This window comes from Chiloscyllium punctatum, chromosome 4, assembly GCF_047496795.1.
Source record: "Chiloscyllium punctatum isolate Juve2018m chromosome 4, sChiPun1.3, whole genome shotgun sequence".
Classification (NCBI taxonomy): Eukaryota; Metazoa; Chordata; class Chondrichthyes; order Orectolobiformes; family Hemiscylliidae; genus Chiloscyllium; species Chiloscyllium punctatum.
The window spans coordinates 23,383,288-23,410,977 of record NC_092742.1 but is presented as its reverse complement, the minus strand read 5'-3'; the positions used below and the strand labels follow the sequence as shown (position 1 = coordinate 23,410,977).

At 39.6% G+C, this 27,690-nt stretch overlaps 1 protein-coding gene across 3 annotated transcripts in view; it reads right to left on the bottom strand.

The window, feature by feature from the left end:
* Nucleotides 1-27,690, bottom strand: part of setd3 (SET domain containing 3, actin histidine methyltransferase) — a 172,604-nt gene that overhangs the window by 78,616 nt on the left and 66,298 nt on the right. For all 3 annotated transcript variants that reach the window (XM_072568251.1, XM_072568253.1, XM_072568252.1), the window contains 2 exons: nt 24,765-24,837; nt 16,775-17,031 (listed from right to left, as the gene is read on the bottom strand). In XM_072568251.1, coding sequence (XP_072424352.1) covers nt 16,775-17,031; nt 24,765-24,837 — 330 coding nt within the window. The remainder of the gene's footprint in view (nt 1-16,774; nt 17,032-24,764; nt 24,838-27,690) is intronic.

The following is a 27,690-nucleotide window of genomic DNA, read 5'->3' as shown; positions in this document are numbered from 1 at the left end:
GGGTAGATTAAACACCTGAAAGTAGCAAAGTGTTTAAACCTTGAGGTTATAAAGTATAAAAAAACACATTCTAATAGAGATTGGACTCATTTTGTGCGAAGCACTGTGCAGAGATACTAAGTCCTGGTAATGTGGCTATTCTGTACTCTGTATTCTGCTTCTACTTTAAAGGAAAAATCAACAACACTGCTGGGATGGAAAGATGCATGGACAGCAGTAATATATTGCAAATACTGTTATGTGAATAAAAAAAACAATTCTCACTTTCACACTTCTAAGTGTCAGAAGTATTTGAGAGAAAGACAGTCATTTACAGCTGGTTCTTCTGACTTTGGCGAACAGTCGGTAATCTACAAGCACTTAAAAAATTCAATTACCCTTTAATTGAATTTGGAATTTTCCATTTACTGCAATAAGACCTTGCTGTCTTTAAAGAAGCACATCGAGGCTGTGAATAATCTAAACACAACTCTGCTGAAGCAAAATACCTTCTCAATAGCAATTAAAGATTAGTAATAAATGTTGGTCTTGCCAGTGACATTCACATCCCAAAGATGAATTGAAAAAATAAATAAGATATTTATGTAAGCTTTTTTCCACTCTCAGGACATCCCAAACAGTTCTGAAGTAATGACAAAATTTTGAATATTGCCAATTCTGGTTGAAGCATAGTCTTGGAGATTTCATCAAATGACTCACTAACATGTTGGACAACCAATGGAACTAAAGGGAGTGTAAGGTTAATAAAAGCAGCTCCAATATCCACTCTTCAAACTGCATGTTTGTACAATACTGCATGTGACAAAGCCAAAATGAGTTCTGAGCATATGGCTTCTCTATGTGTTGTTGAAACTTCAGGGGAAATGAAACAAGAGGAAACTGATAAAGAATAGTTTCAAACTGTTCACTGAGTGTTCAACAAACTACATTTCAGGAAACTCTCATGAGTTACAGCTTAGTTTCTTTATCCCCAGAGCTACTCCATAGAGTAGCTAACATATTCAAGCTAGTCTTGAATTTATACGTGTGGAGATGCCGGTGTGGACAAGTTTGAAAATCAGCCAATCCCAGGATATAGTCCAACAGGAAAAGCTCCTTCCTACTGAAAAAGCAGCAAGAATGCTGCAAGAAGTTGAGGTCAATAATACAGATGCATGTGAGCATAAACACAAAAGAAAAGAACAGGATAAGTCAATGATACTAATAAGGTAACATGAGCTGGGTGGAGGTGGATCATGTGACACATGAATGCTAGAATTGAGCAGTTAGATAGAATGGACTACTTAGGTGCATAAAGTCTACATAATTTTATTTTGTAATGCATTTTGCCTATAAGTCAATGTTACCCAAATTCTTTCAGCTAGGTATTTTGTTCCATATTTCTTCCTTTGAGATGCAACATTTGAACTTAACCAGGGCTTGATAATAAAGCAATCGTCATCAGGCTATTGCTACAAATATAAAAGAGCACAATAAAATTCAAACAGATGGGAACAATACAAGAGCTATACAATCCCCGAATGGTGGTAAAATTATATAAAATTTTTAGCAACTGCTGTTCAAAATGGAAAACATTTGAAAATCTGACCCCATGATTTATAACTTGAAGTAAATTTAAAGATTTTGCTCCCATTTCCTATCAAATTAATGATGAGTCTAATGACCTTTAAGAGTAGAGCTGGTTATTTGCTTTTGTATTGACTTCTTCCACGATCTCATTTAAAAAGGAGCACAGATCAGTACCATAACTTAAAACGTGAAAATAAAAGACTGTTAACAAATGAGGATTCCAATGGATTGGAGGACCATATCTCTGCTGCTGTATATGTTCAATGAGAAAATGAGTTTGGTGAATGTGAATCCACAGACAAAACATCAATCTCACATACAGAGAACCACATATATATAAAATGGTGAAGTTTTCTGAGGCTGGAGTCATAACAGCAGAGGAGAAAGTGGAGTTCCCAAGTTAGATAGGTTATCAAAATGAGTCACAGTACTGAGGAGAGGCACTTCCTTTCCAGTGAGCTACGTACAATGGGAAAGACAAAGCTCACTTTCATGCTCCAGATTTTACTAGTCAGATCTGAAATGCCATGGTGAGACAGTGAGGATTGCGGATGCTGGAGACCAGTGATGAGAATGTGGCGCTGGAAAAGCACAGCAAGTCAGGCAGCATCCGAGGAACAGAAGAATCGATGTTTTGGACAAAAGCCCTTCATCAGGAATGTGGATGAAACGTCGACTTTCCTGCTCCTCGGATGCTGCCTGACCTGCTGTGCTTTTCTAGCACCACACTCTCGACTCTGAAATGCCACTGGGAAGACATTAGGACTTTGTTACTTGTCCAACCCACCAATCAGCTATTGGGCAGGACAACTCAAATACCTCCTGGTCTAAATAAGTTATAATCAAGGTGCCGTATTAAAGAGCACCTCCACGACATTGCCCATGCCAGGGCAGAATATGTTTTCTGAACAGAGGTGAGGTGTATCATGCAATGTAAAAAACATTATTCTGTGTGCAGCTTTTGAGGTTACAGGGTTTAACTACTGTGTCTTCTGTAAATGAATCACAGATTATACTGTACCACTCTTAGGTTAATTATAAAGATACTTTCTATACATTTGTCAGCTCATCGGTTTAAACAGGTGCAATTAGCAGTTCATACTGGCTTTTTACTCCACAAACACTGTGACACTGGTAGAATGACAGACATAGGTGCACTATAATCAAACATTTTTATATTGAAAGTGGGTTTTCTTAGGTTGCTGAGTGTTGAGATGAAATGATACACTATTTTGCGCATTATACCATTCCCTACCTCTGAATGCCCTGAAAATAAATTATACAATTGCAGCGGAAGTGGAACCGTTTTTACCATTATCTGTCCCTCCACAGAAAGGAACTGGATGAATGTTCCTGGGATTTTGAAACATACTGAATTTGCAGTGTTTTAAAAAAAAGTGCAAGCATTTAGAAATGATGTACTTAAGTTAGACCATTACACATGGTAATTGGGAAAAATACAAAGCCGTAATCATAGAGACACAGAAAGTAGGAGGAGCAAGAGTAGGTCATTCATTCCTTCGAATCTGGTCTACTATCCAATATGATCATGCTTGACCATCCAACTTAGTACCCTACTCCTACTTTCACCCCATATTCTTTGATTTGTTTAGCCCTAGGAACTACATCTCACTCCTTCTTAAAAATATTCAATGTTTTGGCCTCAAGTGCTTTCTAACACAGAGAATTCTATTGGCTCAGCACTCTCTTGGTGAAGAGATTTCTCCCTTCACATCTCAGCTGTTTCTCACAAACATTCATATTTGGTTGGAAGGCTTTGGAATATGCCTCCTTGCTGAGTTTTACAGGTAGCCAATTTCAAAGGTAGATCAGCAGCTCGATGTTAATTCAGAGTGCAGGGTGAGGAATAAAGTTACAATGTTCGTTGGGAAAATGACAACCACAAACAGTAGACCAAATGTGTTACCACTTTAGAATTATACTTTCTCAATACTGGAATCAGCTTGAGATTATTAGAATTAATGCAAGGCATTAATGCAAGGAATTTACAAGTAATATAAACTGTTGATTTAAGAGACATGTTATTTTTGTCTTATTTATGGAGTGCTATATTGAATTAAATCAAGAAATTAGCTCAGCTTCCTTGAGCAAAAAAATTTATATTCTAGGGAAAAGGTTGGACAAAGGTGACAAATTGCTAAACTTAAAGATTTTTTAAAATGCACAATGGGATGCAAATTCTCCTTGGGTGGCTTTTTACAAGGAGAACAGTAGTAAATGGGCAGACAGTTTCACATTATACCCATCTTGTTCCATGTAAAAGGAAAGGCCAGTGGAATTCAAACAGAGGTCTGAGCTAGTTTTGCCACTTTTATGTTGCCACCCAAGACAATGTATTCTTACAAAGCTAAACAAATGCCTCAATAGGTTCACAGAAATAAAACAGTAACTAAGAACAAAGCATTGTTCAATTAGAAATTCTATATCACAATTTTTTTTAAATGGGCGTGATACAGCACATAGAATCATAGAAAATAGGAGCAAGAGTAGGTCATTGAGCCTGCTCAGCCACTCAATATGATCAAGTTGATCATCAACCGAACACACTAATCCTGTCCTCCCCATACCCCTTGATCTCTTCAGCCACAAAAGCTATGTCTACCTCCCTTCTTGAAAACACAATGTTTTGGTTTCAACCATGTTCTGTGTTAGTGAATCCATAGGCTCACCACTCTCTGGATGAAGAAATTTCTCATCTCAGTCCTAAAATGTTTACCCCTTATCCATAAACAATGCCCCCTGGTTCTGGACTTCCTAACCAACAGGAGCATCTTTCCTGCATTTAACCTGTCTAATCCTGTGAGAATTTTATGATACGAGATCATCACCACCTCTACTCCCGTCATTCTTCTAAACTCTAGTGAATGCAATCCCAACCAATTCAATGTCTCCTCATAAGTTAGTCCTGCCATCCCAGGAATTAATTTAGTAAACATTCGCTGCACCCACTCTATAGCAAGAACATCCTTTGTCATATCAAGAGAACAAAACTTCACATAACATTCCAGATATGATCTCACCATTGTCCTGTATGACTGCAGCAAGATATTCTTGCTCCTGTACTGGAATCTTCTTGCTATGAAGGCCAACATACAGTTTGCATTCATTTCTGCCTACTGCATCTGTACACTTACTTTCAATGACTGATGCACAAAGACACCTAGGTCTCATTGAACATTCCCTTCACTCAATTTACAGCCATTCAAATAATAATATGCCTTCCAATTTTTGCTAAAAATGTGGATAACCTTGCATCTATCCATATTAAACTGCATCTGCCATGTATTTGCCCATTCAACCTATCCAAATCACACTGCAACATCTTTGCTTTCTCCTCACAATCCATGCTTGTACCAAACTTTGTGTCATCTGCAAATTTTGAGGCATTACACCTAATTTCCTCAACTAAATCAAATATTGTGAATAGTTGGAATCCTAGTACCGATCCCTATGGTGCCCTAGTACCGATCACTGCCATTCAGAAAAAGACTAATTTATTCCTATTCTTTGTTTCTGTCTGCTAATGAATTTTCCATCTACCTCAATACACTACCACCAAACCCAAGCACTTTAATATTATACATTAATCTCTGATGTAGGACTTTGTTGAAAGCCTCATGAAAATCCAAATAAACCTCATCCACTGACTCCCTCAACCAACTTTACTAGTTATATCTTAAAGAACTCCAACAGATATGTCAAGCATGTTTTTCCTTTTGTGGATACATGCTGGCTGTGTCTGATTCTAGCATTGTTTTCTACATGTTCTGCCATAAAATCCTTGATAATAGACTCTTGTATATTGCACACGACCAATGTCAGACTCATTAACCTATAACTCCATGTTTTCATTCTAATTACCCTTTTAAATAGTAGGATTACATTATTTATTCTCCAATCTGTAGGAAACATTTCAGAGTCTAAAGAATCTTGGAAGATGACTACCAATGCATCCACTATTATGAGGGAAACACTCTCAAATACTCTGCGTTGTAGATTATCGGGCCCTGGGGATTTATCAGCCTTTAATCTCATCAATTTCTCCATACGATTTCTCTACTATTAGAGATTTGCTTCAGTTCTCCCTCTCAGTAAACCCGGTGTTTTCCTTCCTTTTTGATATCTTATTTTAGCCCTCCTTTGTGAAGACAGAAGAAAAGAATACACTTAGTTCATCAGCTATTTCTTTGTTCTCCAATGATAAGATCAGAAATGGAGATGTTTGCTGATAACTGCTCCATATCCAGCACTATTCATGATTCCTCAGGTCGCGAAGCAGTCCATGTCCATACACAGCAAGGGTATGCCATGGCCCATTGGTAATAATGGAGAGACCTAGGTAATATTCTGGGGACCTGGGTTCAAATCCCACCATGCCAGACGGTGGAATTCCAATTCAATAATAATCTGGAAATAAGAGTTTAATGATGACTATGAAACCATTGCCGACTGTCAGGAAAAAACCCTGTTCACTAGTTCATCCAGAACATCTAGTTCTGTAGGGAAGGGAATCTGCTATTCTTGCTTGGTCTGACCTACACGTGACTCCAGACCCATGACAATCTGGATGTCTCTCAACTGCCCTCTGGTTAAATAGGGATAGGCAATAAATGAGGATCCAGCAGAGCTACCCACATCCCATGAATGAATAAAAGAAAAAACGGATGTGAACGTGACCTTGCAATAAAGTACGATACTCGAGGGAAGTGATCTCTAGATTATTAATCCAGCGACCTGATAGCATTCTGGGAGCCTGGGTTTCAATCCAACTAAGGCAGTTAGTGAAATCTGAATTCAACAAAATCTGGAATTAAAAATCTAATGATGAACATTGTTTATTATTGGAAAAAAATCCATTTGGTTCACTCATGCCCCTCAGGGATGGAAAGTGCCACCTGTACCTAGTTTGTCGTACATGCGACTCCAGGTTGAATCTTAACTGCCCTCTGGGCAATTAGAGATGGGCAAGAAATGCTGACCTAGTCAGTGACATCCACATCCTGTGATTGGATCAAAAAAAAACTGGACCCATGTCTTCACTCTCCTGTTGAAGGGGGCAGAAGCCCATCTGACTGAGCAGGAGGTAGGGCAGCGAGGCCTAGTCACATTCTCAACAATACCAGCATACTTTCCAGTTGGAATTACTTGTTTGCACCAATACTTTGCTTTGCTATTCAGGGCTACATTCTTTTTCTGTCTACACCTGGAAACAATGGGAACAAGGCTGTAGTGTCCTTAGGATTTTCCAGAGCCTAGAGAATGAGTCAAAAATTGCAGTGTTTTGCAATAATTTTGTTAATTATTATATTTCAAGCATTTCCTAATAAAATGTTTGCATTTGGAATAGCAAAGGCTACCCAGCAAAAATAAGATGGCAGTCAAGGCAGAAAAGTAATAAATGTGTACAAACAGTTTATCATGAGAATTTCAGTTTTTATATGGACCTTCCCTCCATTCTTGCCTTTAGCTGCTTACCTTTTACATTATTATGCAAGACACCTATAGCATTTGACTTCATTATTACTTCATTAATTGGCCTTGCAAAGTCCATAATGATACACAAACTGGTTAATTGAATTAGATAATATGGGATTCAGGTGATTTCACTGTTGGCTTGCTGGAAATTACAACTGTAATTGTGTTATATACTGAAATACGTGCAAGCACTCAAGGCAGAAATGGAGACAGACCAATGAATCCCTCGAGCCCTGAAACACAAAATGTGAAAATACAGATATTTGTGTTGTTTGACCTCAATTGTTGTATGTAGTTATGACTGCCCTTTGAAATTCCATTTACAGCTGGCCAAAGTTTTAAACTTCTGATGAAACAATTCAAACTCTGGACGTACATCTATAGAACACAGCCAATCAAACACATAATATCAATATCACAATAGCTATATGTCAAATCTTTCCACTCTTCACTAGGAAGCAAACCATTAATGTTTACCATTATTTTGTTAATTGCATGATCTGTTACAAATTTCTCTCTTTTTGTAGTGGAGATGGTGGTGTGGCAATGTCACTGCAATAGTAATCCAGAATACCACGTTAACACTCTGGTGACTCAGATTCAAACGTCTCCCCTGAAACCTGTAGGAATTGAAATTCTGTTAATTAAATCCAGAATATAAAGCTAGTCTCAATAATGGGAGCCATGACACCAATCTTCAATTGTTGTAAAAACCCATCATCTGATGAAAATGCAGTCACTCTCATCACACCGCTAGAGTTCAGGTCTTTTATAGATGTTTGGACCAAGATTGTATTGAGTTCAAGAACTTAGTGGGTCTGGCAGAATCTAAACTGAGCATCTGCAAATGCAAGAAAAGTGTCACTTAATAGCATGGTTGGACAACCCATTCCATTCCATTGTTGAAACTGGATGGGCTGAATCTTTATGGTCAAAACATACCTGGACACTTTTCCACATTGTCAGGCAGATGCCAGTATTATCATAGTACAGGGACAGCACACCTAGGGGTGTTTGTTCTGGAGGATCAACCTTTAGTAGTGTTGCTGGAATGTTGTCAGGACCCATAGATTTTGCAGTATCCGCTATCTTCCAGTCATTTCTTTGCATCATGTGGCATTAATCAAGTTGATTGAAGAGTGGCATCTGTAATATTGGGGACCTCAGAAGGAAGCAGAGGTAGATTATGCATTTAGCACGTCTGGCTGAAGGTGGATGCAAATACTTCAGCTTTGTATTTTCATGACTCATTGAAAGTTGGGATGTCAGTGGAGCCTCCTCCTCTACTGAGTCCTTTATTTGCTCACCACTATTCATGACTGGATGTGGCAAAACTGCAGAGTTTCGATAGGATTCATTGGTTGTGGGATCACTTTGCTGTCTATTGCATGCTGATTCTGGGCTGTTTGGGCATGCACGTACAAGACGTCTCCACTTAAGTTGAGGTTGCATTCGCGAAAATCACAACTTTGAAGTGAAACGGTTAAGTGAAGCACTTAATGTTAAAAATGGTGTTAGTTTTTTTTATGTCTTCCTCAACAAAACAAAAAATTAAATGCCAGTACTCTACCCTCGGAGTTGAAATACATAACTTTAAATGGTTAAATTCTTATGTCAGTAAATTAAATAACTCAAATTAAAAATAAAGGAAAATATAACATTAGGGTCGTAGAGATGTATTGCACAGAAACAGACCCTTCGGTCCAACTCGTCCACGCCGAACAGCTATCCCAACCCAATCTAGTCCCACCTACCAGCACCACATCCCTCCAAACCCTTCCTATTCGTGTACCCACCCAGATGACTTTTAAATGTTGCAATTGTACCAGCCTCCACCATGTCCTCTGGCAGCTCATTCCAAATGCTTACCACCCTCTGCATGAAACAGTTGCCCCTGAGGTCTCTTATATATCTTATCCCTCTCACCCTAAACCTATGACCTCTAGTTCAAGATTCCCCCACCCCAGAGAAAGTACCTTGTCCATTTACCCTATCCATGCCCTTCATGATTTTACAAACCTCTATAAGGTCACCCCTCAGCCTCTGATGCTCCAGGGAAAACAGATCAAGCCTATTCAACCTCCCCCTATAGGTCAAATCCTCCAACTCTGGCACCATCCTTGTAAATCTTTTCTGAACCCTTCCAAGTTTCACGACATCCTTCTGATAGGAAGGAGACGAGAATTGCACTCAATATTCCAAAAGTGGCCTAACCAACGTCCTGCACAGCCACAACATGACCTCCCAACTTCTGTACTCAATACTCTGACCAACAAAGGAAAGCATATCAAAGAAACGCCTTCTTCACTATCCTATCAACTGTGACTGTACTTTCAAGGAGCAATGAACCTGCACTCCAAGGCCTCTTTGTTCAGCAACACTCCCTAGGTCTCTGATCAGAAATTCCCATAGTGGATTCTCCTATAGTGGTGCCCAAGGATTACACGAGGGACCTTTGTTCAATGGGCTCTAGGTTGCCTTTTGGAGTCATTGCTTTTATCTAGCTGTGTTACGGATGCCACCACTTCAGGTTCTCTCGGCCTCTCGATTCATGGGACTGTGCCTTTTGGCTGGCTGTAGGTCCTGGCATTTCTCCAGCTTCACCGGCCAGCAGGCTGTAGAGTTATGGCTGGGTTCAGTGGCCTTTCCTCCTCTTTCTTTCTGAGGTGATGGGCAGGGCTGTGTGATTGCGGCTTGCAGCTGGCAAAGCAAAGCAATGTGTGTGTTTCAATGTTCTACTGGCTGTGGTCTGTTGTGGGAGGCCCGTGATTGGGGCCAGTGGCCTGTCTACCTCTGGCAGGGTAATGGATACCATGGTCCGTGGCTGGCATGGAACAGTTCTGTTGCGTCTTGGTGGGTGCTGAGTGTGGTAGCAGCATTTGGGGTGGGAGGGAAGGTAGGAATTGTCTCATGATGTGTTAGCAGTGCGCCAGGGTTGGTGACAATCAGTTTGGGGCCCAGTGGTTGGGGGCTTCGTGGTGCAGGAGTGGCCTCAGGTTGGAATGGAACAGGTGCTAATGGTGCTAATCAGGTCAGATACTACAGTGAAAATAAAATGAAAAATATCTTGCAAAACTCAATGATATTTCAGTAACTGAACAACACTGAAGCGAAAAAATGTGTATTGTAGCTTCGCCAGTTTGACACCTCATTTTTATTTATGTCTGGTGCTGTTCTTGCAAAAATACCTCTTCACGCTCATGAAAGAATAAACAGAGAAACCTCTGCAAATTCAGTGCTCAGAGTTGCTCCTACAAGCAATTTAAGCATTTTAATTGCATGGTAATAAGATCCCCACATAATCCAAAGCAAATACTGCATTGATGTCCTTCTTGCATGCACCTCTTCAATTTCTTAAAATATGGGCATAGTAAGTCAGGTTTTGCACATATTAATAAGGTGCTGTACTTCACAGCAAATACAAGAACTGCACTTGATAATAGATGCACTTAATTCAATTAATGTGGCTTAATTCTGTGTAATACTAAAAAATAAAGAACACACACTTCCTACATCACTTTACGACTTTGACAAAATGACTAACTGTCCTCCAGCAGTTCTATCAATTGTGAAAGCTTTAGTTTTCTCATTTACAACCCTATCTCAAACAGAGAATGATAAAATTATATACGTTGTTCCAATGTTTTCCAACACAATGGATGTCAACATAGGAACAGAAGCAGGCTATTCATTCACTCGAGTTTGGTACATGAATTAATTAGACCTACATCTCAATTCTATTGATTTCAACTGCTTGATACTCTTAACTATCAATCAAGCTCCTAAAAATCTTAAATGACCCTGTAGCTGGAAGCTTTCTGGAGGAAAGAATTCCAGATTTCAATTGCCTTTCACATGAAGAACCTGCTTCCTTTATTTTAATCCTAATCTACCTATCTAAAAGTTTAACATATGCTCCATTCAGGGTGCCACTAATAGGCAAAATAAAGTTTTCCGTATTTATCCTGTTTAATCCCTATATCATTCTAAAATGTCAATAAGACCATCCTTCAATGGCAAACTAAGGAAATACAAGCCAGGCTAATGCAACGCATCCTCATAATTTAGCATGTTAAGATATCAAATAATTCGGGAAAATGTAAAGTATCCACTTCTAAAGCTGCTACATCTTTACTGAGGGCATCAACCAAACTGGATGACCAACATTTCAGTAGCCTCTCTGATCAGTTTTTGTATCCGTGTACCTTTTATTCATTCACATACATGGACATCTAAGTTCCTTTTCTGTTTTACAATTCCTAGTCTCGATCAATTAATAAAATGATCTGATTTATCTTTCTCAGAAACAAAGTAGATGCCCTCACATTTTCTCACATTAAGGTTCATCTGGCATAGCCTTGTCCACGCACTTAGTTGGTCTGTATCATTTTTAGTTTACTGTTTTGTACTCAAGCTTCAATCCATAATGTCCAACTCCCATCTACACAACTTGCTGTGCAGCCTGGCTTAGCATTATCAGCAAACTTAGATAGATCACTCTTAATTCCTTCAGCTAAGTCACTAAAATACAGAGTGAAAAGATGAAGCCCCAGTATAAATACCTGAGAATCATCACTTGTCATAGCCTGTCAATGCAAGAATATTCTCTTTACAACAAGATCTTGATCAGATCTATTCAAGGACTGCATATTTCTCTACACTTCATTGTCTTGTCCTTTCTGAACAGCGGATTGTAGGAGCTCCAATTTTCAGTTCAATAAGGATTATGACTCAGGAACCATTGCTTTCTTCACCTATGCTCAAAAGAAAACAAGCTTTTTTTTTCCTGAAGGATCTTTTGTCTGTAATCAGTTGTATGTCAAGACTCTTACTTTTCAATCATTGCCACTAAACATTCATTAGATTTGGCACTGAACAGTAGCCATTGCTCATAATCCCAAACATTGGAAAGTTACCTGATGTAACTCAGAGTCAACCACCTCTCTTCTCCCGAGGTCTCAAATAACGATGCTGTCCTTTTCCATTGAAGCATTCCAGTTACTACTGCATAACTGACGTTAAACTGGCTAGTCTTTAGCCTCCGAGATTCATTTGTAACGAAATGAGTTTTTTGTTTTGGTTTTCACCAAGGAAAGGGAATTTGTTGTGAGTGAAACTTTGAGGAGCTGGGATACAGTCTTGACCAGATCAAGATTGAAGAAGTTGATGTGCTGGAAATTTTGGAAAACATTAAAATTGATAAGTCCCCAGGGCCAGACCAAATTTATACTTGGCTGCTCCATGAAGCGAGAAAGGAGGTTGCTGAGCCGCTGGCGAGGATATTTGCCTCCTCACTCTCCACGGGAGTCCTACCGGAGGATTGGATGGAGGCGAATGTTGTTCCCTGGCAATTACAGACCTGTCAGTCTCATGTCTATGGTCAGCAAAGTTTTGGAAAGAATTCTGAGGGATAGGATTTATGACGATTTGGCAAAGCATAGTGTGATTAAAGGCAGTCAGCATGGCTTTGTGAGGGGCAGGTCATGCCTCACAAAGCTTATTGAGTTCTTTGAGGTGGTGTCAAGGCAGGTCGACGAAGGTTGAGCAGTGGATGGGGTGTATATGGACTTCAGCAAGGCATTTGATAAGGTTCCCCATGGCAGGCTCATTCATAAAGTCAGGAAGTATGGGATCCAGGGAGATTTGGCAATCTGGATTCAGAATTGGCTGGCTGACAGAAGGCAGAGAATGGTTGTAAGATGGAAAATATTCTGCCTGGAGGTCAGTGTTAAGTGGAGTCCCGCAGGGCTCTGTTCTTGGGTCTCTGCTCTTTGAAATTTTTAAACATGACTTGGATGAGGAGGTTGAGGGGTGGGTAAGTAAATTTGCAGATGACACAAAGATTAGAGGTGTTGTCGATAATATAGAGGGCTACTGCAGGCTGCAGCACGACATAGACAGGATGCAGAGCTGGGCAGAGAAATGGTAGATGGAGTACAACCTGGATAAAAGCGAAGTGATGCATTTGGAAGGTCAAACTCAAACTCTGAATATAAGATTAAAGTCAGGATTCTTGGCAGTGTGGAGGAACAGAGGGATCTGGGTGTGCAAGTACATAGGTCCCTCAAAGTTGCCACCCAAATGGATAGGGTTGCTAAGAAAGCATATGTTGTTTTGGCTTTCATTAACAGGGGATCTAGTTTAAGAGCTGCGAGGTGTTGCTGCAGCTCTACAACACCCTGGTGAGACCACACTTGGAACATGTGTCCAATTCTGGTCACCCTACTATAGGAAAGATACAGAGACTTTGGAGAGGGTGCAGAGAAGGTTTACCAGGACGCTGCCTGGACTGGAGAGCTTGCCTTAAGAAGAAAGGTTGAATAAGCTTGGACTTTTCTCTCTGGAAAGAAGGAGGAAGAGAGGAGACTTGATTGAGGTATACAAAATAATGAGTGGAATAGATACAGTCAATAGCCAGAGACTTTTCCCCAGGGCAGGATTGACTGGTACAAGGAGTCATAGTTTGAAGATATTCGGAGGAAGGTATAAAGGAGATGTCAGAGGTAGGTTCTTTACGCAGAGAGTTGTGAATGCATGGAATGTGTTACCAGCTGTGGTGGTGGAAGCAGAGTCATTAGGGACATTTAAGCAACTGCTGGACATACACATAGATATCAGCGAGTTGAGGGGTGCGTAGGTTGTTACTATATTTTACATTAGGATTAAACCTCGGCACAACATCATGGGCCAAAGGGCCTGTTCTGTGCTGTACTTTCTAGGTAGGATTTCTACATGTACAAACTGTTGGAAACGCTTAACTAATGCGCCTAGAATTTTATAATATTAGTCTATTTGAAGTCCTCTTACATTCTCCTTTTCCCTCTGAAACATATGAAATCCACAAAATCCCTACTACTGACTTCTCTTGCACCACTGGTAATTTGCCTTCTTCCTAAACTATGAAACTGTATAAAAATAACAAATTTAACAAATAATCTATTTCATGTTACAGTTTCATTCACAGTAGTACATCCCAAATTGACACAAAAATTTATAAAAACTTCTGCTTTTACCTTTGACATCCTCTGCAGGAAGTGCTGGATGTCTTGAAACACATAAAAGTGGATATGTCCCCAACACCTGATCAGGTGTACTCTAGAACTCTGTGGGAAGCTAGGGAAATGATTGCTGGATCCCTCGCCGAGATATTAGTATCATCAATAATCACAGGTGAGGTGCCAGAAGACTGGAGGTTGGCTAACGTGGTGCCAGGAGTGGTAAGGAGAAGCCAGGGAACTCCAGGTCAGTGAGCCTGATGGTGGTGGGCAAGTTGTTGGAGGGAAACTTGAGGGACAGGATGTACATGTATTTGGAAAGGCAAGGACTGATTAGGGAGAGTCAACATGGCTTTGTGTGTGGGAAATCATATCTCACAAACTTGATTGAGGTTTTTGAAGGAGTAACAAAGAGGATTAATGAGGTCCAAACCGTGGACATGATCTAAATGGATTTCAGTAAGGTGTTCAACAAGGTTCCTTATGGGAGACTGGTTGGCAAGGATAGATCTCAAGGAATACAGGGAGAGCTAGCCACTTGGATACAGAACTGGTTCAAAGGTAGGAGACAGAGGGTGGTGATGGAGAGTTGTTTTTTCAGACTGGAGGCCTGTGACTAGTGGAGTGCCACAAGGATCGTGCTGGGTCCACTACTTTTCATCATTTATATAAATGATTTGGATGTGAGCATAAGAGGTATAGTTAATAGTTTTGGGAAAGCATACTTTGCAGGACTTTTACACTTAATAGTAAGGTCCTAGGGAGTGTTGCTGAACAAAGAGACCATGGAGTGCAGGTTCATAGCTCCCTGAAAGTGGAATCCCAGGTAGATAGGATAGTGAAGGCGGCGTTTGGTATGCTTTCCTTTATTGGTCAGAGTATTGAGTACAGGGGTTGGGAGTCATGTTGCGGCTGTACAAGACATTGCTTAGGCCATTTGTGGAATACTGTGTGCAATTCTGGTCTCCTTCCTATCGGAAAGATGTTGTGAAACTTCAAAGGGTTTAGAAAAGATTTACAAGGATGTTGCCAGGGTTGAGATACAGGGAGAGGTTGAATAGGCTGGGGCTGTTTTCCCTGGAGCGTCAGAGACTGAGGGGTGACCTTATAGAGGTTTATAAAATCATGACGGGCATGGATGGGATAAATAGACAAAGTCTCTTCCCTTGGGTGGAAGAGTCCAGAACTAGACCGCATAGGTTTAAGGTGAGAGGGTAAAGATATAAAAGAGACCTAAGGGGCAACTTTTTCACACAGAGGGTGGTAGGTGCATGGACTGAGCTACCAGCGGAAATGATGGAGGCTAGTAAAATTGCAACACTTAAAAGGCATCTGGATGGGTATATGAATAGGAAGGGTTTGGATGGATTTGGACCAGGTGCTGGCAGGTGGGACTAGATTGAGTCAGGATATCTGGTCGGCGTGGATGAGTTGGACTGAAGGGTCTGCTTATGTGCCATACATCTCTATGACTCTATCCCTCCTTAATACCTTCATTGTATTGTTTTCTTTGATGCCTTTTATACTGAATTGTTTATTGTTTGATTTACTTGAGAACAAGAATCTGCTAGCCAGTAATCTTTAATTCAGAAAAATTTGCACGAATACATACTGCTTAAAAAAGCATTTTAAAATAACTTTTTAAAAAAACACCTTCCAAATAGAAATGGCCATAAATTGGCAAAACACAAGATCTTTATTCTTTTGAGTGTTAACTCTAATTCACTCTGGAGATGAGTGATTAAATTACTGATTCTAACCAACATAAAAGTTAAAAGATGGAAAAGTTTCTACAATCTGGTAAGTAACAGCAAAATTGCTCAACCAGTAATAGGAGTTCTTAAACCTGTGCTGTAACACAAAAGGACTAGAAATTGGGCACTGTAGTCTCAGTTAAATTTCTGTGTAGTTCCACTGAATTATTAAAACTGCAACAAACAAACAATCTGAAAAGAAATGCAGTTGAACTAGGCAGAGATTTATAGCTTTGGCACAAACAATGACCTGGTATTTCTTATGTAACATCAGTGAAGAAACACCATTACCACAAGTACTGTAGCAGTTCAGAGAAAAATCACCAAGACCTTTTCTAGGCAACAAAGGACGAGCAATAAACACGTCACCAACCATTGAGGATAATTTTTTTTAAAAAGATGTAAATGGTATGGGATTTTTCTTTCAGATTGATTTTAAAAGATTAAAATATTCACATAACACGTAGATGATCTAACGCTGGTTATTTAATCATTCTGGAACCTCAATTTCACATCCCACTGCAAAAAATAAAGGAAGAGCTGGGCCAAAAGGCCTGTGTTCAAGTCCGAACTGCTCCAAAGGTTTGGGCATCTTATGACAAACAGATTAATTAAATATATCCACAATTTATTCCTTTCCTCACCCAAGCAGCTAACTTCTAATTGACTTCTAATTGTATTTTACATGAATTAAATTTTAACATCCTGAAGGAACAGTCCTACTTTAGCAGCAGAAACAAACATTAAACCAGACAGGTATTAGAATACATTGTCTTAAACAAAACATTTTAGAATGTGCATCATGATGTGATACAGTCAACAGTTATCTACAATATTAAAAATGCGTTCAAGGCCAAACTGAATTTGATAATAAAGTTTTAAAGAAACTGAAAACGATGCTGGTTGATTTCTTGGAAATAGGGACCTCTGTCAAGAGTACAATGTAATGAGTAAACCTACCTGGATAAGTTTATAGAAGTAAGCGTACTGGCGAGCGGTGTTTTTATACTGACTGAAAACATCGTGGATGGCTTGTGTTGACTGGAGGTAGTGTACTTCTTCCTCTTCAAAATACAAAGGGGTATGATACTCCATAGGTAATGTCTTAATGTAAGGTAACCAGAAGGAATTGGGATTCAAACGTTCACAAAGCAGGTGAAACGCAAGGGTAATATTTCCCATGGCTTGTAGAATCCGGTCCTGGGCATAAACTGGACCTAGATTTCAAAGGTACAGATTTTAGTCTGGCATTAACAACAGTATAAGAGAAACAATTAATTAACCACTATTATTAACACAAAGCTAAGAAACGTTTGCCTTTGTAAGGTACTTAGCTTTCAAAGAGAATTACTCAAACATGACAGTATTAAAGATTACTGAAAACATCAGATTACTTCACTGTAGGTATTGATTTTGAAAGAAAGTTAGTGGAGATAAACAATATGCTTAAAAATTGAAACCAAGTTGAATATATCCTACAATGTTTCCAATGTTTTTAAAGAACTATTTTATTATGGTGATCATAGAATCAGAGTTTTTACAGCACAGAAGGAAGCCTTTCAGCACATTCTGTCCATGCCACTCATGAATTGCTTATCTGTTCTAATCCTGTTTCCAGCATTTGTTCTCTGATTTTGTTTGCTATGATGTTTCAAATGCTCATCTCAATAATTCTTACATGTCTTAAAGGTTCTGACCTCCACCACCCTCAGGTGTAATCAGGGAATCTAATGAGATTAATGCAGCAGGTGGTTTTGAAATGCAGGAACGCCCATCAACAGAAGACTTCAACTTGTATTCCCAAAAATTATATTCTATACCAAGGAAGAAAATATAAATATTCTTCTTTCTCATTCTCAGTAACAACCTTACATTTCCACACAAGCTGAGCTTTGTGCATTTGACATATTTCCACATTTTCACAGAGGTCTCAGCAGTTGAGGATGCAGATCTGGCTAAAACTAATATTAGTCTAGTATTTGTATGCAGTTTTCCTTCACTAGTTGCCCTGTATATAAACTGATGCAATAATACATGAAATAATTATAAAACAGCTCACTAAGAAAGGGAGACAATTGTTTTGATGAGATCAGGCTCTGCAAGGTTCAAAGCCTTTCAGAAGGAAAATATACTTTGATAAAACATACTGTGCCTCCACCAGGACTGTTTCACATGAGCATAATTTGACCCAAAGTTATAAGAAGATCTAGCTAAAGGAATGAAGAGAATTTGAATTTTATTCAGATTTGAAGAAGGTCTGAATGTCCAGTTGGTGGTTAAAGTAGATCGAGTATCGCTGCTCCCAAATTTGTAACTCATCTTAAAATATTTATACAATTTCTGTTGAAACCTGGAAATTTATTATGATTGCAGATGACGCAACAATTCTCGTGATCGATTTGGGAATCAGTAAGTTTTTGTAAAACTGATAAAATGTGAAATCCCAGTATTTACTCAGAGTATGAAGCCCTAAGAATTTATATTTTAGACAAGCAGAAGAAATTTACTATACAACAGTCAAGAAAGCATTATGTTTGTGTTCTAATATCTAGAATACAAGATAAATTTGAATCAACAGACAACATGTGGTCAAATACACAAAGCTGGACATTAAATGGCAGACACAACAGAGACAAATCCCACAAGTTCTCTCAGAAACTCACCCAGATCTTAGTGAAAACTGAGTCACTGAAATTCTTTAAACTGTCCGCCTTATGAGGGATTTCAACTCACTTCAAGGATGTACCTTCTGATTTTCTACAATAGATATTCCAACTTAAGACAACTCCCGTAAGATTGCCCCAGTGACTGCTTACTTCTCAGTTGTTCAATCTCTTCTCCATAGACTCCCACTGCCTGCAGCTGGCTAAACTGAGCAATGAATCATCCCATTGCATCTGAGCCCTAACAGCACAAAACTAATGACAGAACTTCAGCTCCACAGAACTAGCAACCTTCTACTGTCTCTTCGGCTGTGGAATAGTCTTATCACTTGGGCTTTTTTTTGCCACTCCAGGTTCCCTGGCCAGGTTTTCATGCCATACACCTTGTCAAGTAGGCAGCTTCCTGCACCAAATTTCTGGTCGCAGTCAGATTTTTGTTAAGTAAATGCTTTATTCTACCTTTTGTGCAGCTCACTCGGTCCCCTGGCTGTTCTCTATGCTTGTGTAAAAGCTCATGACATACTGCAAGTTGTTGTCCTCAGACTAGAAAATACAGAGCTCAAACCCAAAGTAACAGATTCCCTCATTGTATAGAATAGGGTTTTATCAGTTCTTAGTTCTATTATTAGATAGGCTATTGGAATGAGAGGGTAAATGGGAAAAGGGAGAGGGAGAAGAAACCATTATATTCCTTTACAGATAAAGGAAATGGAGGAAAATTAAACATTCATAAATAGATTGGGGTTGCTTCAAATTTCAACACGTGGATCTGTAACACCACGTTCTTTGAATATTGCATTGTGTTCTCCCCACATATCTCAGCCTTCACACACATCCAAAGAAAGTTTCCTTACAGTTGTCAATGATGTGGCTATCACTATGTCACCAAAACGCCTAACCTCAGACGAGCACCTTCAGATTACACGAGCATGGTGTTTCCTACTTCTAACACTAGCCATCCTGTGACCTCAATTAATTGGTTTTGAGATATCAAGAAATAAAATTTGCTTGATGTTCTTGGGTGGGAAAGGGAAGAAAGAACTAGTGAAAACTGGCAAATGATAGGTTATTTTGAATCTTAAAATAGAAAATTACATAGTTAATCCACAATGCTATACCTACAAGAAAAATATTAAATTTAAAGTACAATTTGATAGTTTTAGTCAGATTACATGAAAAACATTATAAGAAAATTATTGAAATGTATACATTCATCAATCCCACTTCCTGAATGTAGTTAATATTTGCATAGATTTCAAGATCTTAATACATTAAGTACACAATGCACATTGAACTCTCATTTATCATCAGCAGTCTGTCATTTCTTCAAGTAATGAATGTCAAAGGGATTGTCCCATTAAAAAAAGGTTACCTCACACAATACAGTAGAACGTCTCCCACTAGATGGTGCTATGTAAGCTACAGATTTCTGTGTCGGTACAAATGTCACTAACATATTAAAAGAAATTAACTTTATCTCAACAGTGTAGAAAATGTCAGAAATCTGCAGCTTCAGTATGGCCCATACTAAATGTTGACCTATAACTTTTAAATTTTAAACCATTCATAAAATGTCACTAACTAGGCCAGCATTTACTGACCATTCCTAGTTGCCCTGGAGAAGGGGATGGTAAACTGTCTTCTTAATTCACCGTGTGCTTGGGATGAACGGACACCCATTGTACTGCAAACAAGATGAGTCCAGGATTTGACTCAGTGACCATGTAAGAACAGCAATGTAATTTTAAGTCAGAATGATATGGATTTTGGAGGGAAATTCACAGATGATGGCAGAATTGACATGCATTTGTCCTAGACATAGAGTCATAGTCATATAACACAGAAACAGACGCTTCAGTCCAACTCATTGCGCTGACTAGACATCCCAATCTGACCTAGTCCCATCTACCAGCATTTGGCCCTTATCTCTCTGAAATAACTCCACAGAGGCTGGTATCTCATTACCATGACACCTCCTGTTTAAATGTGGAGAGTCCGTGACACTGATCCAGCTCCCTCAGAGCCATCTCCCAAACCGAGCCTGATGCCTGACATTCTATGCACATCCAGCCACTTTGAGCGGGTGGCTAGAATGTTTAAAGAACACTGATCCCATGAAAGAATTGCACAGTCGATGTGTGACTACGTCCAGGGTTTACCTGGCCATTCACACAAATGTGGAGAAGCTGTTGGCTGTAATCTTTGTCCTTGATGGAACTCTGGGCACTGGCCCACCATCGCAACTATGTCTGTATCCAATCCTGGAAATAACTTCTTGCCAGCATTTCCATTTTGGAAACTACTGGATGATGCTGGTAGAGTTCAGCCAATAACTGGTGGTAACCTTTGCTTGGGACAATCACTCTTGCTTCCCATAATTGTCTGCTAAGGATTGCTGCCCAATCTGTAAACTGGACTGGTTTCAAGATTTCTTTGCTTTCCAGCTTTCTGGTTTCGGCCTCTACTTTTGCCATAGGACAAATGTTCCTGGGTGGGCCAGCAGAATCATGGAATTGCTTCTTGATCACTATTCAAGGTGCCTTGACTCCTTTGACTGTCCCTAGACCTACATGATAAACTTCCAGGTATTTAATTAGAACTTCACTCAGGCAACCATTTTCTAATCGAAAAATATTAAGCCAATCTGATGAATTATCCTTAACCAATTTCACCCCATCAAGCTTGGGCCTGAGGCTTTTACTACAATTAGTGGTAACTGAACCAGCTGCTTCTAATAACAGACCAGAAACGAAGTTGCATCCTTAATCTGTAAAGTGGTCTGTGTATAAGCTCTCAGTCTAGCCAAGGTCTTGCCCAAACTTAAGCATTGAAGGCCAGAGTGGATTCTGTTAAAAACTGGAGCTGCAATCACTGAAAAGGCTACATCAATATCTACTGCCATTAGCAACAAAAACAGAAGTTGCTTGGCAAAGCTCAGCTGGTCTGGCAACATTTGTGAAGAGAAATCAAAGTTAACATTTCAGGTCAAGTTCTTCAGTTCTGAGAAAGGGTCACCAGGCCCAAAATGTTAAGTTTGCTTTCTGTTCCCAAATGCTGCCAGACCAGCTGAGTTTTTCCAGCAACTTCTGTTTTTGTTTCTAATTTACAGCATCCATGGTTTTTCAGTTTTTATTTAGTACCTATTGCCATTAGAACTGGGTAATCATTTAACCAAACATTTATTTTGATTGGTTCTGATCTGCATGTTGTTAAGCTACTTAACTGTTCCAAACCAGATTTAGGTGGACTTTCTAGGATGTGCACTCTCCTGAATACTGGCACATGAATTCTCTTACTCAATTTAAGTCTAATGAGACTCTTTAGCTGTCTTGAGTCCACATACTACCAGCAACTACAATTTCTTGTGGACACAGATTCGAAAGAAAACTGGACTGTTTTGTTTTGAATGGTGTCGAGTTTCTCAAGTGCCAGGTGATCTGTACTAATCTTTCAGGCAAGCGGAAAGTATTCCATCATGCTCCTGACTTTTGGCTTGTACATGGTGACAGACATTGGGGAAAGAGAAGGTGAGCTAATCACCACAGAATGTCTAGCCCCCGACCTACTCATGTATCCACAGTATAAAGTGACAGGCCCAGTTCAGCTTCTGCTGAAGGGCTGGTGAAGAGGAGACAGGAGAATGGCAGCAGATGAAATGCTCATTCAGAAAGCCACTGCAGAGACAGAGACAATAGCCTGACTGGGCTCTCTCCATGCTATATCAAATTGGTGATCCCGTGCTTTTTGGCATTTATAGCCAAATACTACAGCAAGGACAGGCAAGGATAGTTGTGGAGTTAAACAGTGTCATCCTAAACTTTGTCAGAATGTGCTGCTTTGCCATTAGCTTTACACGGTAGCATCTTTTTATCTCTATCATTATTAAAATGCATTGAGTAGTCTGGCTTCATTGCATTTACAGCAAGTTTAGTAAATCAAACTCAGCACAGAAAGTTACTGCCATCTGCAGTGATGCCAGGAATCCTATTTTGGAGTGATTTAAAGTTGGCACATATGTAATTAGGCCTGAATAAACTGTTAGTAATTCTTTTAGAATGTGTTAATTATTAATTATTTCCAAAGAACCTTTCAGCCACCAAAAATAAACTATAATTGTGAAGTCTCATTCCTTTTTCCTTTAATTGCTGGATATTTTAAACATATGAAATTTAAACATAAAACTTTTCCTTTGACACTATTTTTCAGTTCAAAGTCCAGTTCTTACATAGAACTAGCAGCAGGTGTCGGTCATTCTGCCCCTCAATGCTGCTCTGCTATTCAATAGGATCATGATTCTCTCTATGTACCTGTTTGGCATTAACATTGCATGTATAAATTTAGATTTTTGTCAGTCCTTGTATTACTAATTTCTCAATCCAAGAGCTGTCAGATTAAGGAGTTGCACATCTTCACTTACCACCTAAATGCCCAGTTTCTCCTCTCTGCGACTTAATCAGTTGGCATTTCAAACAATATGTATCGCAATTTGACACTACAATAGTAGTGCCTCTATCTTTGGGCCAGAAGGCCCAGACTCCCAAATCAAAAACTAAGCAGGCCTGGCAACATCTGTGCAGCATCCCAGCAAGTTCTGTTTTTGTTTCTGGTTTCCAGCATCCATAATTCTTTGAGGTACTTTTTTTAGACAGAAGTTCAAGATTGATTTAAAATATCTGTTTCACGTAGATTAAAGGGTCGCGGGGGGGGCGAGGTGTATAACTATCATCAGATGTCATTAGATCCACCCCTACACTAAATTATGGTCCACTGCTTCCTTCGAGTTCAACATTTAGTTTTCAGTTTTTTTAAAAAAAGAAAACAGACAAAATTGTAGGATTCTAGGCAAACATCGAGGACATAGCACTTTTTAAAATAATTGCTTCCAAGTGGTCCTTCCACATATCATTGTAGACCAGCACATCGTCAACAGTTGGGAATATGAGTTACCACTTCATTCATGAGTCTCTTAAAAAGTGGCTGTCATAGTTTTGAAGGTGAAGAGCATCACTCAGCATTGGAAAAGCCTATTTTCTGAGAAAAATGCTGAAATGTCTTTCCTAGCTTGATATGTTAAAAGAAACTGCTAATATCCTTTTTAAAAATTTGTTTTGGATAGAAATCTTGCATTGCCATCTCTATCAATCCAACTCAATTCCCACCTCAGGCGACTGGCTGTGTGGAGTTTGCATATTCTCCCCATGTCTGTGTGGGTTTCTCCGGATGCTCCGGTTTCCTCCCACATTCCAAAAGATATGCAGGTCAGGTGAATTGGCCATAATAAATTGCCCGTGTTAGGCGCATTAGTCAGGGGTAAATGTAGGAAAAATGAGTCTGGGTGGGTTACTCTTCAGACAGTCGATGTGGACTTGTTGGGGCAAATGGTTTGTTTCCACACTGTAGGGAATCTAATCTAAATAAATAAGTTTGAAAGATAAAGGGCTGATTATCTTTCCCATCACTCAATCAGATGTATAATTCTGCATGAAAACATTTAGAAAGTTGGAACTTTCATTTATGTCATATCTCAGACTCAGAATTGTACAGCACAGAAACAGACCCTTCAGTCACTATGTCAACCAGATATCCTAAATTAATCTAGTCCCATTTGCCAGCATTTGGCCATATTTCCCTCTAGATCCTTCCGATCCATGCACATATCCAGATGCCTTTCAAATGTTGTAATGTATTCACCTCCACCATCTGCTCAGGCAGCTCATTCAATACATGCACCACCCTCTGTGTGAAAAAGTTGTCCCTTAAGGTTCCTTTTAAATCTTTCCTCTCTCATCTATGCCCTCTAGTTTTGGACTCCCCTACCCTGGGAAAAAGATCTTGGCAATTCTCCCTATCCATATCCCTCGTGATTTTATAAACCTTAATCAAGTCACCCCTCAACCTCCAGGGACAACAGCCCCAGACTATTCAGCCTCATCGTATAGCTCAAACCCTCCAACATTCTTGTAAATCTTTTCTGAACCTTTTCAAGCTTTACAGCATCTTTCCTACAGCAGGGAGACCAGAATGAACGCAGTATTCTAAAAATGGTCTCACCAATATCATGTACAGCTGAAACATGACATCCCAAGTCCTATTCTCTATGCACTCACTAATAAACTTGATGAACACATTTATCTTTTTCCAATCCATGACCAAAATAAAAAGCTCAATGTAAACTAAAGTCCATAGATTCTAAACTTTACAGAAAATATTAAATATTTGAGAGTGAACCCATAACGATTGCAGACAACTTCAAAGTATTTATATTTACATGGGAATTCATTACTTACCCAACACAGAATTTTTGGCAGATTCAACAGTCATGAGCATTTTTCTGGGGATCCACAGAAAAAGTTCTTCTGCCTAAAAACGCAAAGTAACAGGTCACCATATTCTGTTCTGATAAAACAGAATCCCGAAGAGTAGTAATAATCCACTTAGTAAAAATTCTGATCACTTCCAGAGTAGAGGAAGTGACTCTCATTGCCTGATTGGAGCAGAAATTCAATTTGGATTATAGAAAGGATGCAGAATTAGTTCCCACCAAGATAATTACATATACAACAATTGAGAATGTCAAGTAGCAGTAGCTACAGCGTTTTGTACTTTTAAAAAATCATTTTCTAGTCTTTCCTTCCATTTACAGTCCTATCACCTTAACTGTGTAAGAGGCAAAAATGTAAATGATTGTATTCAAAGTCAAATTAAGGAGTGGAGATGAGATGGGAAAAGACTTAATTCAACTAAAAGCTGGCAAGAGCTTTCTTTCAGAAAAATGCGCAACGCTTAATGATTTTGTCAATAGCACCACTTCCTATCAAAATCAAATAGCAGGCAAACTACCCAATTCAGCAAGTAAGTTATTGTTCTGGTGTAACTTCACATTTCGTTTTATGATCTTGATAGACTCTGACAATTGAGTATAACATTCTAATCTGGCATACATGAGCATTGGAACTACCATAAATTATTGTGTTTCAAAATCCTAATTACTAATTTTTGATATAGGTGTCTGGTAACAGAAATAAACACATTGCCAACCAAATAGAGGAAAATGACAAAACACTGACCCTTTAGTGCTTATTTCAGAGCACTGTGAACCAAAGTATTTTACCAAGCCAACATCTAATACAAAGCTTTGTTCAGTATGGGAAAAGTTTATAAAGCAGGCAAGCGAAGTGACAACGGCATTGCAACACAGGATGTCAAGTACCTGGAACATGCTGCCAGCGGAGATGTTGTAGGTGGATACAATAGCAACATCTAAGCAGCATCTTGAAAGATATATGAATAGGCAGGAAATAGAGGGTTCCGGACCATGTGGAGGCAAAAGGTTTTTTGTTTAGTAAGGGATCATGTGGGGGATTCAAGATGGCGGCGACCCAGCAAATCTGAGTCTACAGTGCTCCTCCCAAGACTTGGGCAAAGGGTCACCCACCCCCACCACACTCACCAAATCATTTAAAATAACTTTAATTTAATTAGTTGCTCAGTGTTGAATTTAAACAATTTAATCTTCAGCAAAAATGACTAAAGGGAAGGGAGCCCGCAGCTCTCAGCAAGCAGGAACCCCTCCCCCACCCTCTCCAGATGCAGCAGAGGCGTCCACAGCCGCCCCCAGGGGACTTACCTACAGTGGCGAGCCTCGTGGAAATGATCTCTAAACTCGATGCGAAGATCGACGCTTTCATTGAAGAATCCCGAAGTCGATGGGACTCGCTCTCGGCCGCGCTGCAAATGCACGACCGAGACATTAAAGAAATCGAGCGCCGAGTCGGAGGGGCGGAGCTAAAGGCCGCGACCTCCGAAACTACAGCGCAATCGGCCATGGATCAGAGTCCGGACCTTAGAGAATCATATTGATGACCTCGATGATCGAGGTCGTCGAAAAAATATTCGTTTGCTGGGCCTTCCCGAACGGGAAGACGAAGGCCAGCTTATAGCGTTTCTCGAGCAGTGGCTGCCACAGCTTTTAAATTTGGAAGCTGGATCAAGCCAGGTAGGGGTGGAATGGGCCTACCGGGTCGCAATACGCGGACCCGGCTCGAACCAGCGTCCTCGCCCGGTCCTGTTCCGGCTGCAGAGCTATAGGGAGAGGCAGATACTCCTAGAAGCCTCTAGAAATCTTGGAAAAGATTCCCAAGCCATGATCTATAAAGGATCCAAGATCATGTTATTCCAGGACTTTTCCCCAGCTCTGGTCCGAAACAGGAAGGCACTCGATGAGGTGAAGAAGTGTTTAAGGGACTTAAATATTCAATACTCCTTACGCTACCCAGCGACGCTATGCTTTAACCATGAAGGATCCGTGTATAACTTCGGATCGCCAGAAAAGGCTAAGGAATTTTTGGACTCTCTTAGATAAATTGTAAGAGACAATGGATGTTGGTTTGCCTTTCCCCCACTCCGGTTTATATCCCCCCCTTTGTTTCCCTTTTTCTTACCTTACTGTTTAATATTATCTTGGGGGGTGGGAAGAGGGATTTATTTATTTGTTCTCTATTTAACTATGTATGTATGTGTGTATGTGTATATATAATATATATATGTGTATGTGTATAAAGCCAGGGGGTTTAGTTAATGTTGGTGGGGGGAGGTGGTTTCCTTATTCTATTTTACCTCTATCTCGAGGAGCGGGGTTGTTTTCCCTTGCTATTTTGTATTATTATATTTAATTATTATTTGCGGAGGTTGTAATTTTATAGTTATATATGTTTATACATGGTATTAACATTATCAAATATATCCAAGTATAGGTGGGGGGGGGGGGGTAGGGTGCTCACTGTTAGCTCTAGCTTTGTATTATATCTGAATTCTCCTCATTCTATTGAGGAGCGCCTGGGTCAAGGGTGGGGCATTGGTTGGGAGAGGATACAATGGACCTTTGGAAAGGAAGTGACACCCCCGGGAACAAGGGGGAAAATCTCCATTTAAAAACGTTATTTTTTATTATTTAGAAATAGTTTTTTGTTATACTGTTGTGAGTATATTAGAGAGCCTTTATTTTTGTAAATTTTATATGCTCTATGCTCGGGATGTTTTGGATAGGGTTTCCCCTCCCGAGGGGTCTCGGATTTGCCCGGATGATTATGGTTGATCAGTCGGTTAAGTGGTGCACCTGGAATGTCAAGGGGAGTAATTCGCCAGTCAAAAGGAAGAAAATATTATCAAATCTTAAGAAAGAGTTGATATAGCTCTCCTACAGGAGACACATCT